The 21,375-nt window shown below is 39.1% G+C and overlaps 1 protein-coding gene across 1 annotated transcript in view; it reads right to left on the bottom strand.

The window, feature by feature from the left end:
• The window catches only part of LOC102375165 (mediator of RNA polymerase II transcription subunit 12-like protein), a gene marked incomplete at its 5' end in the record, with an annotated part of 76,399 nt that overhangs the window by 39,860 nt on the left and 15,164 nt on the right, over window positions 1-21,375 (bottom strand). The window contains 8 exons of the mRNA XM_006034039.2: window positions 3,435-3,655; window positions 8,706-8,862; window positions 11,519-11,881; window positions 14,404-14,565; window positions 15,047-15,182; window positions 15,728-15,837; window positions 19,237-19,326; window positions 20,054-20,165. Coding sequence (XP_006034101.1) covers window positions 3,435-3,655; window positions 8,706-8,862; window positions 11,519-11,881; window positions 14,404-14,565; window positions 15,047-15,182; window positions 15,728-15,837; window positions 19,237-19,326; window positions 20,054-20,165 — 1,351 coding nt within the window. The remainder of the gene's footprint in view (window positions 1-3,434; window positions 3,656-8,705; window positions 8,863-11,518; window positions 11,882-14,403; window positions 14,566-15,046; window positions 15,183-15,727; window positions 15,838-19,236; window positions 19,327-20,053; window positions 20,166-21,375) is intronic.

Here is a 21,375-nt window from a genome sequence, read left to right on the forward strand (position 1 = left end):
CAACCAGCAGGAACTTCTACATAACTGCAAACCCACCTTTGCCTACTATACAAGCCCATTACAATGTTATCATACTAACTACCATAATTTGACTTGTGAATCATGCTATGTTTTGTCATGATTAATTAATATTTGCATTGCAGCAGCTCCCAAGAGCTCTGTATGAGGGATCAGAGAGATACTGCATTAGCTGCCTCTAAATAAAAAGTCTCTCCTGTCCATTTAAACATAAGGCAGGAAACAGCAGAGATGTAGGGAGAAGCACAAGATATCATCATCATGATGAAAAGCATGGTAAGCAGCTGCCTTAGCTGCCTAAACATTGTCAATGCTTTTATATGTCACGTGGAAGAAAGAATTTGAAGGAAGGATTTGAAGGAGGTCAACGAGATACTTTTATAGGTGTTCTGTAAGGATTTCCATTCATGCCAAGTCAGAAAAAAACAGTTACTGGAAACTCTGACAAATGAACAAAGAAAGCAGGCATGATTAACAAAGTGAAGGCATGAGTTAGCCTCATCAGATAGAGATGATACATAGCATGAGGTAAGTTAGAAAAGATTTAGAAAGTAAAGACAAGTTTTTGCTTGATGCTATGAACACTTCCCATTGGATTTTATAAACAATGATGCTTGGGAAGAAATGGTCATTATATGCTTGCACCTACAAAGCAGTAACCTTCTACTGGTGTTCTGTAAATAAACACTAAAAGTACACATTAACGCTTAGAGAGAGCATTTAGATTGAATGCACATATATTTCAGGGGAGTTTCGAGTTCTGTCAAAAGAAGAGTTGCACCTGCTCTGGCAATAAAGTACAGACATGAATCTGTGGGTCTGTCCACAGAACATTTTACATGAGCTGTAAATTCCCTTAGAAGGACCATAATTCTATTTTAAGAAATAGACATTTGATGGTTTTAGTCATTTCAGCAAACGCTTGCTGACCTAGTTTTCCAATAAATCCACTACAGTTGAACCTGTTCACTCCCCAAAAATATGAATAACCAAATGAAATTACCTTTTTCTTAAGGGAACAACATTCCTCATCAAGTTTTACCCACTAATAGCTATTGTATGCATTTACTATCAGCTTAAACTGGCTATGAAATTGTGCTTTATGCACAGAAAAAAGTGAGTTCACTTTCAACTTTCTTAAAACGTTAGCGTTGATTGGATTTCTTAAGTTTATGGTTGTCAATAACTGCTGTTCAGGCATCCATGAGTTAAGGTGAGGAATGATTACATCCATCATCACTTGTGAGAGATGACAAACATACAATTTTACAAAGACAGACTTTTCCTAGAAAAGAATACATTTCCCAGTTGAACAATAAACCAAATAAAAAGTAAAGCTTAATACTAAATCCCATACTTGATCATGGAAAAAAATGGTGCTTCTTTTCCCCCAAGAATGACAGGGAAGCAGATTTTGAATGATTTAAAATAAAATAAAAAAATCACTGCTATAGGCACAATGTTTAGAAGTAGTCTGACAAATCACTCAAATAGTATACACAAATTTAGTTAATAAAAAAGTCAATTTTATAAAAAGCTGTTCCTTAGTTCTGATTAAGCCCCCACATTACAGAAGATGTGCAGCAATTCTTTGAAAATTAAGTGCAAGCTATTCACCTCTCATAATAGAACTAGCTAGTACGCAAATGAGATTTTACACCTAACATTTGTGAAATAAGTTAGTAGGTTAAATTTCAGCAATGTGTATGTGTGCATGTCTGTGTAACATTTACATGAATGACTGCCTCTGGAAATTCTGGAATTCCTAAATGTAATGAACATTGCTATATTTATTCTTTTTAATTACAGTTTGTTTCCTCAATCTAGTAGTATAATGGATGTCACAAACTAAATGTGAAAAGCATTCAGTTTCCTCCTTAACACAATCTGGAAACAATTTCAGGCAATTAATTATATGTAGCTCCAAGAACGTTATAATTTCTATTGTATTATCCCAAATAACAGTTAATACTGACAATACCAATTTCACTATTCTGTTTCATGTTCAGGCCCAATCTTACAGGAAGGCATAAGCAATGTTATAGCTAAATGGCAACTTACTACATTTCTACAGCAATTTATTTTAAATAGTCACTGGTGTTTGAAAGAGTTCTATATGAGAAACAGTGAAAGGGAAAAAACTTTCTGCTTTATTTAGTGTAATTTTTCTGAATGAGGCTAGCAGACAAATTTTGCTATTTAGAGAACACAGTGGAAGCTCTCTCAAGACCTTCAGCCATGTTTTAATGACTAGAAATATCATTTGTACCAGCACTTCTCACTATTCAGGTGGGCTTTTACATCTGTAACAATTTTCTTTGCTAATTTTTAAAATATCTTTTTTTCTAGTTCAGGGCATCCATGACTAATGATAAAAATGGGGAAAAAATCACGACTGATTTTGACTGAGGATTCTGTAGTCCTTAATTTCTTTGGCAGCAATTAATTTGCTTTGTTTTTGGTAGAATTCTTAATATCTAGTTATCATGTACAGTAGGGACATATTGTGGTCTGAGATGAAAATGTTAGGATTAAATCTTTTAGATTTGAGGATACAGACCACACACACACACACACACACACACTAATTCATACAGTAAAACTAAGTACTTAGGTTATGGTGTATGTGTGCAAGGAATAATTGCTTTAACAGCTTACTGATCAAACCTTTAGTCAGTTTTAAGGGAGTCCAAGAAGAATATTCTAGTATTGCATATTAAATCATATAAATCTACAAACAATGAAAACAAAAAGAAGCTCAAAATAATTCCTGCATAATGTTCTTTGTATACATTTGATGGCAAGTATTTCATACATTATTCTATAAGGATATTTGATTTCTTCTTTTCTTACACTTACAGCAGTCTTGAAAAAGATCAGACCTCAACAATGACCTCTTCTTCATCCTGTCTGCATGAAACTGTCTTTATCACTTATCACAGTTTAAGTAACTCTGTGTTTTATAAAGTAAATGACATGTAACTGAGATCATAGTTGGTCACTAAGGGTTTTAGCCTCTTATTTTTTCACTTCTATGCTGCTTTACAAATCTCCTCATTTGCTGTCTCCATGAAAGGGGCATGACCTATCCCAGGCACATAAAAATATCAGAACACCTATAAAATAAATTAACCTAAGGAAGTTAAAGTACATTAAGTAGCAGAAGCAAGGTCTAGGATTTTATGAGACTTTCAATAAAACTAGAAGGAATCTGGAGACAAAAGGGTGAAGTGACAAATGATGCTTATAAAACAAAAGGCCTTGGTAGAGCAGTACATGGACTTGCTACTGTGGCAGTAGATTAAGATGAAAGTAACTGCATCTGGCTCCTCATCTCATAAGCCTACAAGGCAAGTAACCATAAATCCAAGCTGAAACCAAAAGCTTCCTTCCCATGTTTTGGTGTTTGAACAAACCTGTTGGAAAGTTCTTGTCTGGGTTTGCTGCCTGAGTAGTCGCTGTTGCTGCTGCTGCTGTTGTTGCAGGAGTTTCATCTGAAGCAACTGCTGCTGAGATGTAATTGCATGTATGGAGGGTGGCTGCATCATGGTGCCAGAACGCCTCTGCAGCATGTTAGACAGGGCTTGTTTTGTATTAGTTGGAACAAAGGAGCCAGCAGGGTCCAATCTAGAACCACCTTTAAAAAAAAGCAAAAAAAAATGCATACATAAAGTGTTAATATTTACTCTGCCCTTTACAGCAAAAGGCTTGGGACAGATCACCATTAAACTGCCAATTAACAGACAAACATGCCTAAAAAAAGATCAGAAAACCTTTTGAAAACCTGCTGCAAACCAGGTTATATCCAAGTGCCCAAAATGTGAAGATGAGACGAGACGGATACTTTCTCAAAAATCTTTTTAAAATCACCTCTAAAATTGTGTTGGGGGCAGAGAGGTGGCAGGGAAAGCCCAAAGACCCAGGGAAATGGCAGAGAGCCATGACTCAGGAAAACTTACCAGGTGCAGACGCAGCAGCAGGAAGCAAGGAGTGTGCAATTCATTAGTAAACTCTTGGTGCGGCTGGGACGGCACGGAGGCGTGATGTCGTCAGCCGGCATCAGGAAGCAGCTACAAGAGCCAGCATGTGACAGAGATGGGGAGCAGCAACAGTACAACATCTGCGCGCTCCTGACCGGCACTCCCGGCCATGCTACATTCCAGGGATATCCCAGAGGGGGATTCTGCCTCCCAGGGAAGCAACGCCCAGGACCAAAGGAGAGGATCCAAGCACCTGCTAGGGACACACATGAGTGGGAGGAAAACCACTGCCTCCCTGCTTCTGTTTTTCTTTTGTTGATTGGTCCTGGGGGCCTGGGATAGAGGCCATATTCTTCTGATGCACTAGCTGGAGCCAAGAGCTCTCAGGGACTCCAGGGGCAGAAGACTGTATTTTGGCAGGGCCAGCAGGCCCATCCAGCCAAGGGAAAAGGTCTCAGGGAGGGAGACCATTTCCCCGCATTCTTTGAGTTTTGCAGGCCAAGCACAATGGAAAGTAACAGGGACTATTCACCAGTGGATGCAAGGTCGCCGCACAGGCCAACCAACCCAGCTGGAGCCCGCAGGTGGCCAAACTGGGGTGATGTGGCACACCAGAACATGTAAGAGCCCAGACCATTGATCACATGGCTAGAGACCATCAGGTTGGTGCATGGATGTGGTGTAGGGGAGGCAAAGCCCCAAGGGACATCCGTACAAAGCCCCTCCAACTAAATCCAGGTCAAATGGGAGCCTCTCGCATATACTCATAAGAACAAGATGTGGCGGGCAAGCAACAGGGGCTTCCCTCTGGAGACAGAGTCCAGTAAATGTTAGTGCTGGAGAAAGAAAGCCTGAACAAGGAACATCAGGCTCCGAACCACTCAGGAGAAGCTGCTTAAGCTTAGACACAGTGCCACAGGGAAAATGGAAAATGAAGCATTTGCCCAAAGCAGCAAGTGCAATCTTCAATGAACTTGAGAAAGACAAAAGGCCATTTGATAAAAGATTGTCATAATCTTTTCAGGAAGGCAACACTGAGAATATCTTTATAGGAAAGGCTCTGGGGACAGATGACAAGTAACTTATCCTAAACTTCAAACATGACTACAATACAGATCAGCAATAGTAAATGTTTAACTAAGTTTATGGAGACGAGTAGATGATGAAGATGAGGCAGCAGTTCTGAAGCATGCAATCTAACCAAGAGGCAGGAAGAAAGGGACAAAGTGGCACTCAGTAAATGCTTTCTTTAGAAGCATAAAATACTGACTACTCCATGCAGCGATGCAAGTAGTTTATCCTGCACCTTGTACCTCCAAATTAGCTTTTGCAGAATTAGTCCAAACTGTTCTGCATCCTGGTTCTTTTATGTTCACCCTTCTTTTATTTTTTTCCATTCTGTTTTATTGAAAGCAAAATGATCTTGGAGGATTAGGAATATTATGAGGAAGGCCACAAAGAAATGAAACAATCTTCAACTTTTAAGAGATGTCAATAAAGAAAGCATGTCTGGAGTTCATCCAGCATAGATATCTTGGTCATAGTCATAGTCATAAGAGTAGTAGGCCCAACCTGAGGCACAATCATCCCTATCCAACCCATCCCAAACAACCATAATCTAAACTCTACATAAGACTACCATCAACCCTGACCACAACATGGACCTCACATAACCTGCCACTGGTAAAGCAGAGGGACAACCGCAGCCAATGTCCTGCTTCTATAAAATGTTGCCAATATATGGTCACAAGGTCCTGGGTAGAGGGCCATACCCCCCACTATAGAGGAAGAGAACAACACCCCCACCACATAGTCCATACCAATCTGACCATTGGGTAAAATTCCTTGCTGACTATAAGTATGGCATTCAGTCAGACCCTGAGCAGAGCAGCAAGACCCTCGAGCCTTAAACCTCCAGCTTTGCTCCTAGCAGGAGAACTGGCACACCCCAGTTGAAGTCCCTAGCCTTGACTGTAGCCAACATCCAATGCCTCTGTGAAGGTTTAAAAACACCCTGACATCTATAGCAGAAGGGAGAAAGCTCAGAAGCATGGGAAACGCACATGGTAGAAAATAGGCATTGCTACGCCTAGATCATTCCCAACCAGTGGTATCCAACCTCTTCCTGAACATCTCCAGTGATGGAGAGTCCACAACTTTCCTAGACAGTCTATTCCACTGCCTCACTATTCTAACTGTGCACATCCATAAAAAAGTTCTTCAATCTAAATCAACTTTGCTGATCAAAACCCTCCAGCAACAAGGCATGCTGTCCAGAGGGGAAGGGCTCAAAGAAGCAACTTAGCTCTGGGAAAGGGCCAGAGAGCTACAGGACTGCAATAAGTGGCACAAAAGGGAAGAAGGGAGGTCAAAATGCAAAATGTCTGATGCACATATACAAATACAAGAAGTATGGGGAATAAACCAGATGAGTTGGAAGCTGTAGCCTGTAAAAATAACTATCATCTGAATGGCATAACTGAGACTTGGTGGGACAGCTCTTATGACTGGAATGTGAACCCTGCGGATTGCACTCTGTTTTAGAAGGACAGGGGTGGGAAAAAGGATGGTGGTGTTGCCTTGTATGTTAGAAAGGCATGCACTTGTTCCTCAGTTCAGGAGGAAGGTGGCAGCAAAGCAGAATGCATTTGGGTAAAGATGAAAGGTGTGGGGATTTATTATAGGTTACCTAATCAGAAAGAGAAGGTGGATGAGGCATTCTTCAAGTACATGATGAATCTATCCAAAAGCTATGGATACTGGTACTGATGGGAGACTTCCATTTTTCCAAGCATCTGCTGGAAGAACAGTGCAGCCAAACATAAAATATTGAGCCAGTTCCTAACTTGTGCAGAGGACAACTTTCTCTTCCAGAAACTAGAGGATACAACTAAGGGATCATCTATCTTGTATCTTATCCTGACACAATTATCATGAAAAGAAGGCAGAGAAAAGCAGCTGTATGAATTGTCAGGAGGATTTGGACAGAGAAGGATTTAGTCTTCTCATACTTATGTAAAAATGAAAAAAAAAGTTTCTATTATCCGAGCGCTCCATCTCCCCTGCGCTCATTAGAGATGTTCAATTTCCCAAACTGCTAAATTTGTATGTGTACATTAGTTCTTTACCAAAGACTCGGTATATAGCTAAGATAGCTTGGCCTCCTCTTCTGTAGGCTAAGCTACATTTAGCATTGTACCCAATGACAGGTACAAGACAAAAATGGGGTAGAAGAAGTGAGGCATACAAAGGAGAGGAATAGAAGGAATTTGCATATACAAGGTTGTAAAATTGGTTGCTTTTAACAGTTCTTTTATTACTTCTACCTCTGCCATCTCAGTTCCAACCAAAATATAGCTACAGTTTATTAATAAAGAGCTGTAGAAGTCTCTATAAAAATGCAGGAGTATCACCTATTCTGAAACTCAAGTTACCATTGCTCCAATAGACTAAAAGACTAAGGTCTGTAAAGCAGTGCAGTGCCAATAGTCATGCAGATGAGAGCCTAGGACTGCAAGTCCTGAATTCCTGCATTTATGACACTGATTCTCAGTGTCCCTGTCCAATTTCCTAAAGTACTCCTATCTGCCTCTATTTTACAGGACTTTTGCTGAGGATTAGGTTGTTTTAAAATGGCTTTGAAGACAACATGATACAGGAACGTTAAACTGGCACTAATGGTAGCAAAGCAATGGCTTGCACAATGTATGCTTTATGTTGAAAAATAAAGCATTCTACATATCAGGTCAAAAGCAGGAAGTCAGCAATTTTATATCAGCATACAGTTGAACAAGTCCATTATACCCTGCATACTAGGGGCTAAATGGCCTTATGTACTATGTACTGTCAGACAAAAATTCATGTACTAGCATGAAAGAAAACTGACATCTATATAGTTCCTTTTAACAGCGTTTCCTTATTTTGTAATGGTTTCCTGCTGTTGTCTGAAGACTTTTCCCTAAAATAAGATCCATATTCAGAAAAAATATATTTGTATGTATATTTCTATAACTAAATATATAAACATTCTTCTATTGTATGTTTCTTAGTGATATGGAAACTATTTCTTAAAATATAAAAAAAAATATTGTACTGCCCCCTAGAGCATGTAAAATACTTAACCTGGCTATGTGAATATAAATTGAGAGAAACAACCAACACTTACAAAAACACACATGGCAGGCAAATACTGAAGGACATAGCATTATTCCACAACACTTATCTATTCCTTATAGTAGGGACTAATTTATTCATAACAAATTAAGGATCATGATTGGACTACTATTAAAATATTGATCATGAGCAAAGGTAAAAGGAAATAAGTAGAAATTGGGTGGGTTTTTTCCTTTTCTTCCTTTTTAAAGTTAGTGTTCCCATCTTACCTATATGAAATGATCTGTCACCACTCTGCCAGAATTTTTCTTCTAACACTTTAATAAAGTTTGCAGTAAGATATTTTTCTCCAGTCTATGAATTGTATATGTCGTTGCTAACAGGAGCTATATTTTAAGTTGAGGATATTTTTAGCTGAGAGAATAATGCCTTACATTAAACAAAAGAAGCAGAACTCACTGAATCAGCAGTCACATTTCACTTAGGACCAAAGTAAAAGATAAAACGCAAGAAAAGGGAAAAATAAGATATTGCTGACAAAATTCTTATACAAGCAGTAACATATCCCCATTTACTTCCAAAGATCACACCTACCTGGTGGGAGGGGCTGGTTCTGAACAAAAAAACCTGGCTGCTGTGGCTGTCCCATAATGTTATAGCCCCACAGGGCAGACTGGGGATGGTGCATCATCTGAGAGGAAATTGGTGAATAAGTGGGAGGCACTCTGTATATGTTATTCTGTGGATATTCCTTAAAACACACAGTAAAAGGGAATGTTATTGACATTCATACTCTACTTACTCATAAATAATGACAATTTTCTTACTAAATTATTAAAGGCTTTGTGTCAGTTCCTATTGTAGTTTACTATAGTGTAAAAATAGATTAAGTGACTAACTACCTACAGGTAATTAAGAATGAAAAACTTTGTTAGAGGTCCCACCCTATTTCATTTTTTAGTTTTATATAGCAAGCATAATTTACACTATTAGTATATAACAGTATAACGAAACAGTGAAAAGAGCAAAAAAGAAAAAAGGCTACAACAAATCACCATTAAATGTGCCTCCGTATTCAGTAAATTAGTTAACCTACAGCTGGCATTATTCTACAGTATATAGGATGCAGTGGCAAAAACACTGCTATTACTTGAAGAAAGAGTGCTAGAAATCGTATGCTTGCTATTCAATAATGAATTACAAGCTTTAGCTTTAGGAGAAGGGAAAAAATCTAGCAGAAGATTTTGTTTGCAATGTAAGGAGCTATATAACATGCATGTTTGTGTACCACTCCCTCCTATTAATCAAAATCATTAACACAGCAATCTAATCTCCACCTCAAAAATAAATAAATCAAACTACAAGAAGAATAATGCAAAAACCCTGGAAAAATCTGAAACAAATTCCATAGGAAAGTCAACTTCACTGAAACAAGATTTAATTCTATAGTTAAAAGTGAGCTCTTATAGCTAGGGCTGTGCGAAATTTCGCTGCCAGGTTTGTTTCAACGCTTTTTCAACCCATTTCAAGGTCAAAACAGCAAAATCAAAAAGAAACAGATATTGTTGAAACAGTCTCAAAACAAAATGAAGCAAGTCAAAATATTTTGCCATTCAACGCTGTTTTGAAGTTTCACCCATAGGCTATAATGGAAAAGGTTGAAACAGCCAATACCTTTGTCATTTCTGGCCTGATTTGGATGAAACTTGCAGGAATGGAAGCCCCTTCTGAGGGCATGAAGACAGCCAAGTTCCAAGGAGATAGGTGCAGGGAATTTGGAGAAACCATACTCCAAAGTCTTGAAAGCAAAACTTGTATGTGTTGAGCCACAGCGAGTTCAAAACTGCAGGCATGCTAACCCCTGTGGAGGCACAAAGCCTGCTAAGATTCGTGGAGTTAGGTGCAGGGGGGTTGGGGAAACTGCACCCCAAAGTCAGCTGCTGATAGCAATACTGGTGTCATGGGTGCCTGTGCAACTGTGTCTTGGGTCACCGGGGGGGCCGTGGAAACCACTGTAGGCCTGGCTGCTAGGCTCTGCTGTGGCCACAAAGCCTGCCAGCTGTTAAGGAGATGGATGCAGGGGGGTTCTGGGGCCCTGCACCCCTAGCTGCTGACAGGCAAAACTCGTCATATGGCTGCTTGTGCAACTGCTGCCTCTCATCAGGCAGCAGGACTGAAGATCCCCCATCACTTGCCATCACAGCCCTGGAGGGACTAATTGACCACAGTATAAACATAAGCCAGCAGTGCGATGCTATAGCCAGCAGGGCCAACAATACCCTGGCATGCATCAATCAGTTGTCTGTCCTGCTTGGTGCAAGGGGCTGGTTTTGCTGGAGCTGCATCAATTGATGCATGCCAGGGTACTGTTGGCCCTGCTGGCTACAGCATTGCACTGTCGGCTAATGTTCATACTGTGGTCAATTATTACCCCCAAGTCTATGGAGGCACGTGATGGGGGATCTTCAGTCCTGCTGCCTGATGAGAAGCAGCAGTTGCGCTGGCTCCCATGTCACGAGTTTTGCCTGTCAGCAGCTCGGAGTGCAGGGCCCCAGACTCTCCCTGCACCTATCTCCTTGACAGCTGGCAGGCTTTGTGGCCTCAGCAAGGGCTAGCAGGCCTGCAGCTTTCACCCTGCTGTGACTTAACACACAGTGTCACCCATGTCATGAGTTTTGCTTGTCTGCAGCTTGAGGAACAGTTTCCCCCAAACTCCTATACCTATCTCCTTGGAACTTGGCTGTCTTCATACCAATCCTGCAAGTTTCATCCAAATCAGGCCAGAAATGACAAAGTTATAGGCTATTTGACCTTCCCCATTACATCCAACGGGCAAAATGTCGAAAGCTTCGCTGTTTCGACCCTGTTCTGATGGAATAGAACGGAACAGCTATTTCAAATCGAAACAAAATTAGAAATGGAAAACCGTTTAATCGAAACGCTGGTCAAAACGGAATGCTGCTGTTTCACACAGCCCTACTTATGACATAGTTGTGGCGTTTCTATTCGGAAGGGATAGACATGAATAAAAGCCCATATTCCGAATACACCTTGAACTGAGGGACATTTGACAGTGGATCCAAAATATAACAGAGATGCTTGTCTAAATCAAACAAAAGACTAGATAGTAAGCATGCATGGGTATGCCTGACAATCCTGATCTAGTCTAGCATGTTTCAGCAAATTTCTGTTAATATTCAAGTATTAGTCCATTACAATAACATTTCAGTACATCCATCTACTTGGCAGCTTTATTTGGTAACTTGTATTTTTGTCAAACTTTCACCTTCAACTCTTTTTGGGGCTCAGTCCTGCAGGGTGCCAAGCAACTCGAGAAGTCGTGAGAGCATTTAACCCCTTGCAGCAAGAAGCCATTAAGTCAGAGACCTAGACATATAGACACTTACATCAGCTCTTGAATTTGATTTAGTCTTTCTTTTCCTGCCTTTTGATTTCTTTTCATCATCTGTGTTAGGTTTTCCCTGATCTGACAGCTCTGCTGATTTTCTTTCTGGTTCCTGAGAGACAGGTGTAGTAGGCTCTTCCTCTTCCTCTTCTGGAGGTAGCAGTAATGGCTCGAGGTAGTAGCTTCTTGGCTTGGGTTTTGGATGCATATGGTATAGCAGAAGATGCTGCTGCTCCTCGTATTTTATTACTTTCCTATCAACACGAACCGTACCAAACCAAGCCCAGGAGAGAGGAGCAGGATTTTTATGTCCCTCAAATAAATCCCAAGGGGACACCTTCTGTTTTGTTGATACCTGAAGGCCCTGTCTCAAAATAAAAGCATATCAACACTCCTAAAGTTACAGGATAACAACCAAGCAACATGAAATACCTGCCATTGTACACCATCATGTATAAGTCACTTTTAGGATTTATTTTGTCCAGTACCAGAATTATCAAATACTTATTTGGCTAAAGATTTAATCAGTGTACAAGGCTGGCCCTTGTTAGAATCATGTTATGCTTTCATAGTGGTATAGGCTGATAGCCAGGAAAACTATATAGCACATTTAGAAAATGTGATTATTTTCCAAAATTAATTCCTTATGTTCCATCTGACAAACAAACAAAACAAGTATCAGAGAAAAAAATAGTCTAAGAAAAAACTGTTAATCAGCAGATTAAAGCATGAGTCTAAAACTCTCCCCAACTATTTCTGTACTTTAAATGAATCTGAATAAATGTCAGAACTCCACTGCAGGAAACGCAGTACTAAGGTTGTAAAATAAAAAGCTGCATTGCCCTTGGAAAAAAAAGGCCAGATATTAGTTAAACAAAAACCATACATATGCATGTCTCCATAGTGCAAAGAATCCACAATGTATAATCTAGATATCACTGCCTCTTCTTGCAGCTCTTTCTCCATGTCATAGCAAACAAGTGGTAGATCAAAGGAACCATTAAGGATCCCAAGCAAAGTATACTGTTAAAATTGTTTAATCTATACCAACACTGCTGGTATGTCATCCTCATTTCAATGTACCACAACACCTGATAAAAAGTTATTTTTTAAGCTTTTCCACTGCAAAATCTGATTTAGCTGGAAAAACATGCAAATTTGTGGTATGAAGCTGGATAGCTTTCTGAGAACTATTAATCTACAGACTGTTGTCTATATTGTTCAGTTTAGAAAGTGTCTGGAGTCACTTAAATCCCCCAAATGTGTTCCTGACATGCCACATCCAGCTGGTATCATTAAAAAATGGGAAGGTTCCTTGTTTTGCCCAAATACACCCAGTTTTCAAGAACAGAATTCCTCACACTTTCAAGAGCCAAAGTGCTCTTGCTTTGCTTTAGGCAAATGAAAATGCTAGCCTCCTGTTTCTGCATCTTTAGTGATTGTTAAATGTCTACCCTCTTAAACTAGTCTTTTGCTCAGCAGCGAAGCACTTCAGGCAGGGGGCACATGCCATATTTGGGAGCTGCTGTTGAACAGGATGGATAGCTCTGCTCCACAGGGAAAGTTTTGCTCAGAATTAAATGTGGTACCAATAGTCATTCATTATTCCCCTGTTCAATATGCATATCTGGTGGTAGTCAAGACTGCCTCATTTTACAATATAATTTCAACACTAAATAGATTACCAGGGATTGTACACTCTGTTTTAGAGTACAGACAGAAGTGCAGCTCCTAGCTGTAACTCAGAATGATTTTCAAAGTGTCCAGAGTTACAAGGTTACCCCAAGCTGCAGCCAGGGTCCCATAGCAACAGCCTCACTGTTTTCAGAATTGGAGGTGGGGGAGGCAGTGGATGAAGCTCATTCTTGGGGTTTCCCAGCTGGTGCTAAAAGGTGGAATAGGTGAATTGGAGCCCCCCTCCCACCTCAGGGGGGCTCCAATACACCTGCCCCACCTCCCAGGTGGGGAGGGGGGCCTAAAAAAACCCAGACTGAACTCCTTCTGTTCCCTTCCCCGCTCCTATTCTGAAAACAGTGACAGGCTGGGAGCTCAGCATACACAAGTTACAAAAGATGCTTCATTTTGAAACATTATCATCTGATACCTCATGCAATGAGGGGTCAGATTGATCAGCCATTTTTTAAGCTGTCTGCAGCCATACACTTGTTTGGTCACAACTATACACTACTTTCTGTGGCCAGATCAAGCAAAAGTTGTCATTTCTGTCTGCACCTCTAGTTTGTAGGGGTTCATAGCAACCTTTTATTCAATATAAATTGCATGGATTCTGCATGCCCAGTTTTGTGCGTATAAGTGAACCCCCAAATAAAGTGAAACAACCAAGAAAAGCAGAATTTCACTTTTTTTGATAGACAAACTATTTAAAACCAGCTATCCAAACTGCTCCAAAAAATTGCAATTAGTAAATTGTTACTTCAAGATAGATAGAGTTTTTGCTGATTGCACGCAAATTTTCATACAGCTCATCTAAATAAGAGTAAACATTGTATGCTTATAAACCATATTTGATATCAGAAAAAAAAGCCAGGCATCTTGAAATGAGTTTTTAACAATACTGTTCCATGACGCTAGTAACCTTCAGTCTACCAAGAGAGCCCAATTCTTTTATCGGCTTTATACCATAACTACAATTTTAGTTATAGCTTAGAAAAAGACAAATTATTTGTCTCTGCTATTTAAAGAATATTCCATTAGAATGGATAAAATTCCAGGAATATAATCTACTTCCTTGGAATTATTGCTTAACAGACGTATAATACTTCAGTATTCATATGCTCTAACGTTACATAAAATGTTTATTTGACTTTCAGATGCAAGAGAAAGTCATAATAAAAATGACATTATAGAGTAAACATTTACTCTTGCCTGTTTCTTATCTATGGAGTCAAATCCTGCAATTTTGTTTCCCTTCGTGTCAATCAAAGATCCCATTGGTTCACAAGTAATAATGTCACATGTCTGTTTTGGCAAAGGTAGCAGCTGGCGAACTTTGTCAATACTTTCTGAATGCTTGTCTCCTAATTCTTTCTAAAAGAAAAGAGAGAAGTACAAATATTACAGTGTTTTCACAGTTCCAAGATTAACTCTCTAAATGAATAATTTCCTTTTACTTATACCAAATGTAATTAAATGTTTTAGAGCACAATCTTTCTGCTGTTATAAAATGATTTCTGAGTTTTTAAAAATTTTATTTCAACAACGGGACATAAGTTAAATACTAATTTGAGACATCTCCAACGTAACTAAAAGGGACATAGAACTTGTTTTTGAAATATCCAATTTCGGAATAATTAAAAATGAATATGCAAAACTCTATACCCTGTCCAGCCCGTATTCCCATTCTTTTAAACTCTCTTCTCCTTCCCACTATTGCTATTGCTGCATTATTGACTCCCCCTTTTTTTTTTAATCAGAGAAAACTGAAAACAACCTTGATTTAAGGATTAAGAGATGGGTCCACAATGCAATTCAGGAGAAGCACAGGTTAAAATCACAGGTCCAAACTTACTTTCAACTTTTTCACTAAATTCATGTATGCTCTTTTGTTCTCTTCAGACCCACCCTGGGATGCATTTGATAGATCAGAAGCTAAGGTTCCATTGATCAGAACACCGAGCATATCAAGCACCGTTGTGAATAATTCACTACAAGGGGAAAAAGATAAGTTTGAGGTTGCTTTTTCAGGAGCAATGGTGATACTTCTAGTTAATTACATATTTATCACTTATCAGCATGATTATCAGAAATTCACGAGAATCAGATTATAGCAAAGACTATAAATGTGTTCAAACATGTTTATGGGACCAGATTTTTCAAGCACATTTTATGAATGTACAAATCCAACAGACATGAACAATCCCAAATGTACACATGCAGATGAGTGACAAAATAAGTATATAGTCATATTTACATATATCTGAGCCACATTATATAGTGACATCCTGTAAACATCATGTAAATTGTTATTAGCTATTTTGGACTCTGATTTAGGGAAGCACCTAAGCATGAGCTTAAGCACATGCCTGTTTAGAAAATATTTAAAGAAGGACCCTAATACTTGCTTAGTTGCTTTCTTGAACAGAGTGCTTCACCAAGTTATGGTCCTGATTAGTAAAAAGAGCATAAATATGATGTATATATTCTAATCGTTGCAGACATAATAAGTTATTCATAAGTATTTCAGACATACTTGTTGGTTTGCATATCGACAGTTCCTGAAGTAATTATCTGAAGAAGCAGAAGGGCCCAGTCTGTAGTCCATTGTGTATTTCTCTGCACAGTGTCAAACATTCCACCCACCTACATGCAAAATAATACAGCAAAGTTCTGTAGACATCTCAGAGTTACATATTTAATATTATGAATACACACTGTTAATACCTACAATGGAGTATTGGTTCCAATTATATTTTTAGATACTCTGTCTCCCAAATAATTTATATGCTATCTTGATAAATTTTCTGGCTCTAAAAATGTGTTTACTTCTGCCCTAAATGTTGCAAATGAATTATAGAAAAGTGCATTAAAATATGTAATAGTTAAGTTCAATAATGTCCAGGTTGTAATAACAGTTTCCAGTTTAAAACTTGAAGCAATACCCACCATAGTCCTTGAAAAGACTCAGACTTCCAATGCATTGAATTAAATCATTGCACATGTGTCACTTTTCATTATATCCAAAATTAAGATAAAATATTTAATGTTGCTATGGTACAATGATAGAAAATATGAAAAACAAGCCATTACTAAGCATCCATTCAGCTGATGACAACTACTCAAAATTAGATTGTCATGGCTGCAACAGGCTCTAACTTCATCAGTGTAACAAAAATGCTCCAGAATCTAGGGCACAATTGCTGTTTTGCAACATTTTTCTGGTCTGTCCAACTCCTTTTCCAATGCTTACATGGTGCAAACAGCAGAAATGATCTAGCAAGTGCCCCTGGTGGAACTTACCACAGTGTAGGTCTCACAAAGCTGAACAGAGAAAGTATGTTTCCCTGTTTTATGACAATTCCTATGTGGATGACCTTGACATTTACTTCGTCTTTTTTATTGGTGCATTTCATTTCAAACCAGGTGCGGCTCATAAACACTGTGATGCTGGAATGGATGGAACATCCCACAGGAGCATAGAGGGGCCCCCCAGATGCTCGGCAGCAAACCCAGAAGTACTTCTGGTCCACTTCCAGGTCCGCCAGGGAGCCACACCCCTCCAGCTCAGCGATCAGCTGCAGGGGGACCCCAGGTGCCCCCCAACCCGACCCAGGGGCAACAGTCGCTGAGCTGGGGGAGCATGGGGTGGTCTCTCCAGCATGCTTCCCAGCAGACTCAGAAGTGGACCGGAATTGCTTCTGGTCCACTTCCAAGTCTGCTGCCAAGCATGCTGGGTAGCCCCCACGCTCCTGTGGGATGCTCCATCTGCCCCAGTAGCACAGCATTCATGTACCACCTGCTACCTAGAGGTATATAGAAAAAACAGTTAAAGCTGTGTCTATGTCTGAATCTTCAAAACTTTCCAAATCTCTCCGAATCGATTCGGAGATCCTGATTTGATTCAGATTCGGAGATTTGGCCACTGAATCAAGCCAAATCTCCACTGAATCAAATCACCAACCAAAGCTTTGCACAGCCCTAGTTTTCGACCTTTTTTCACTTCCAACCCCCTAAAAAAATTTCAAATGGAGGTGCAGACCCTTCTGAATTGTATGTGTGGGTATTCACATACTTTTGATTGATCATAGGCATCTTTCACAAACCCCTTAGGTCCACAGACCACAGGGTGAAAACTACTTCACTAAATCATCACCATTACTGGTACTCGCTCGTCCTCCAGACTCAGAAGTCTCCCTAGTCGTAACAACCTGCTTCTCTGTTGCATAAAACAAACAAACAGAAAACCCCAGATATATAGCTTCTGAAGACTTAAGACAAAAACTGGTACAAATCTTGGACACACAACCCTTAGGCTTAATTTGGAAAGCAAACAGATTATTCCCTCAATTTAGCAGGCAGATTAGCATAGTGGTAAAAACTGGGAACTCCAACCAGACACCAAGGCCCCAGTGTACTAAGCTAATTTGCATCATCACAGAACCTCACAAGAGAGGTGAGAGATTCTTTAATGGCTAAGACCTACCTGCCCAGAGGAATTTTCCATCTATTGACTCTGTGAAATCCTATGAAATGTGAACTTTCATTTCTACCCATGAGAACTTTTACAATCTTTTCTCCAATGCATGATAAAGGGTGTTTGTGCCGGAAAGCTTGTAATTAAAGATTTTTTTTGGTAAAAATCTTGTTGGTCTAATAAAAGATATCACCTCTACCATAAGCCCAGATTGCTTTTTCCTCTAAACCAATACAGCTACAATCTGGATACCTAAGCCATGTTTCAAGCACATAACAAAGATTGTCCCCCATCCCAAAAGGACTGTAATCTGCATAAATTAAACATAAAGAAACAAGGAAGTGCAAGACAATAAAACAATTCAGGTTAGTTTGAAAAGCAGTAATCCTAACACATCAGCTATCTACAAACTTTCTCAAAATTATGGTGGAGGAAAACCAGCTAACTTTTGGTATGAGTCTTTATTTGTTGCTTCACTCAGTATGTAGACACAATTCAATCAAAGAAATCTAAATGTTTAAAAGATCCTGGATTCCACAGTTGTTTTCCTGCGCTGCAGACTTCTCAGAATCCAGAATTTGTTTACTCTAGGAAGATACTTCAGTATTTCTACAGGCCATTCCTCCAAAAAACTGTCTTCATTTTATTTTGAAATTTTTCTTCTTTCTTTCAAGTGTGTTGCCAAGCAACATCAACCAGACAATCCAGATGCTTTCATTTGCAAACAGACTATTCATATTTAGCACCAGTTATTGTTACTTCTGCTTGCAACTTCCTTGTTTCTAAAAACAGGAAGAGATCTGTAGGTTTGCACAATAAGCCCAGTACCCAACTAACCATGCATTGCCAACATCCATAACATGTGTGCCACTGGTTTCAATGGAAGCAGACTTGTAGATAGCAGGGTTTAGCAGTACTCTTCCTTGCGCTGAAATCTGATGCCTGTCCATATCCAAATGCTCTCTCATTATGGGGCTGCTGCATTTTGGAGTTACGTATTGCTTTCAGCAATCAACTGCTCTTCTGAGCTAAATATTTATTGGAAGTTGTATTAAAATTAAACAAAACAGCTGCTTCAACTCCTGCTTTTGGATAAACTTTTACGTTAGAAATCCTGTGGTTGAAATTGTCAAAGCTGAGTAGCAGATTTAACCAAACAGCTGCCAATGACAAGTGAACTTTGAAAATCTCAGCCATAATGAGTGCCTGGTTCTGAAAAATCCTCTATTATTTATTATTAACATATACTGGGCAGTTTGTGAGTATGGATGATGGCTTTCAACTTCCAGGAAAAAATGGCACATTTGTAATAAGCTCTAGTGATACTGCAGGGAGAGGAGAAAAGGCAAGAAGACAGGAAAAGGAGAAAAGGGATGAACCTGTTAGATATGGATTTTGCAGTGGAAGCGGCTCAGACAAATACACAATGAAACAGCATTGAAGGCTCTTGAATATCCTCTTTCTTTTGCCTCATACAATCAACTCCAAAGTCATTTTTAACAATGGCTGTTTTTAAGCTTAGGTAATATAAAAAGCAAGGAAAAAATGTATAAACACATTTTTCTTACCAAATTAAGACGTAGTTGTAAGGCTTCATGCATCATCTGCCTAGCTTTAACATCATCCTGATATCGTTCTTCCCTCCAGTTACTTAGGATCTAAGAATAACAGTTTGATTAAAAGTCATGTTTCCCCTCTTTAAAAGTAAAATATTTCTGATCATTTCTTGATAAATTATTATATTTAAAGAACCATGGAAGAAGTCTCGTTTTTCATCTTCATGCCTCTGCCAAGTTTGGGTTTGATCATTTATTTACCCATTTAATTTACTTAATCCTACCAAAGAACTGGAATCAATACAGTATTTTTTCCACTTCGATGCTTTTGTGTGGTTCTATCAAAAAGAAAAAGGAGGGGTTTTTAATGCATCTGCTAACAGAATCCTTTCCTTCAAACACTATAGCAAATTATTCACCAAGGGCTAAATACACAGTTCTTTGACTGTGGTTGCCACTCCTTTGTTCCACGCCACTGGACAGTCTAATGTCAACAAAGATGGAATGCTGGAATTCAGGGTAAGTCAGAATATAGTTGGAAAAAGGAGAAGGGGCCAGGTGGCAACAGTGGAAATGGAAGGAACTGAAATAAGGATGGGGAACATAGCAGTGGATTGTACCTGGGATAGACAAGAATATGGAAGAAAATTATTGTTATTAATTTGTACTGTAGTAGCACCTGAAAACTGATTCTTCTCTGATGGATTTCAGAAAAGAATTGCTATGTTGATCCATTAGCATTCCCTCAGTTTGGCACTACCTGGTGCACATGAAACTGATGGCAACAAAAAACAATGACGAGGCCTCAGTGTTGTATGTATGTTTTTACCTGATTAACTTGGTTTTGCAGTGATGTTAGAAGCCCTTCCCGTTGTTCATCCTGTCCCTTAAGGCATGTAAGTACCAAAGAAAGGAAAGGTTGCTGACTCAACAGAGACATGCTTTGAAAGAGACAAATGCATAAGATTGAATTAGTGAGGTTATTTTGATACTTCCTGTCTCCACTGCCTTCCTTCCTTTCGTCTAATTTCTACTAGAAATACTGCTGCTCTCAGGGCTCCTTGAATTCCTGAACTAGAAATATACGTTAAGTGGACAGAATAGAGAATGTAACCATAAATGGATAAAACCTGAAGTCTTTACTTACAACCTCAGGTTATGAACAGCCATAACTGTTTAGCCATTTAGTCAATGAAGAATTCATAATGTGCAGCACCTTGCTAAAAGATACATACACCTTACGCAGCAAGGGAAGAAAAGAGTGGTTTTTAATTGATGACAATTAAATTAACTGAAATCCTAATGAAGACAAGGCACTCAAGAGTTCCAATCCATGCTGGTGGGACAAAGGAAATATCAGGCTCTCCCCATATAATATGGACTGAAACTACAAACTTCTTGTTTCCTCTAATATTAGTTAACATTAAAAAAAAAAGGGTTTGTTGGGTTTTTTGGAGGGCTAGTAAAGACAAGTTGCAATAACAACTCATTACAGGAGACATGTTCTGCGCAGGATGTGGTCAACTGATAAAACTTTGAGAGATAAATTTACAAATATGTGGCGCACACAAAGGAGTAAAATAAATGTTAACCAAGGCTTTGCTGTAAGTTAACAGCCTATTCAGGAAATTATATTAATGGTGCATTCGCTACATAGCACTCACTGAAAACTCTGCACAACACTCAGCACTGTGACACAAATACACACATATCTAGTACCTCTAGTAAAAGCATACATTTCAACAGGATTTTTTTAATTTGGCATTTAACTCTTCATCTTAAAATTTAGGGGATTCTAAGAGTTGGTAAAATTCCAAAGTCATGTAAAATTCACAACGCAGAAAATCTCTTCTTCTGAAAACCAAAGTTACTGTGGTTTTTCCAGATTTGTGACTTTAGGAGCAGCACTATGAAGATCCCATTTATTCTTTTTAGTGATGCATCGACACACTGGTCCCATATTGGTTTGGCACCAAAATAAGGAAAATTCACAACAACAGCAATTTTTTTGACTGATGTGGCCGATAATATTGCCAATAAAAGTCTGTGCATGCACGCAGCCACAGCACAGCATACAGGTGGCCAGAAGTGCAGCCCCACAGCATGAAGAGTAGCCAGATCCGGCTGGTAAGTCTGTTGTGATAAAAGGGG

The sequence above is a fragment of the Alligator sinensis genome, unplaced genomic scaffold, assembly GCF_000455745.1.
Source record: "Alligator sinensis unplaced genomic scaffold, ASM45574v1 scaffold1127_1, whole genome shotgun sequence".
Taxonomy (NCBI): Eukaryota; Metazoa; Chordata; order Crocodylia; family Alligatoridae; genus Alligator; species Alligator sinensis.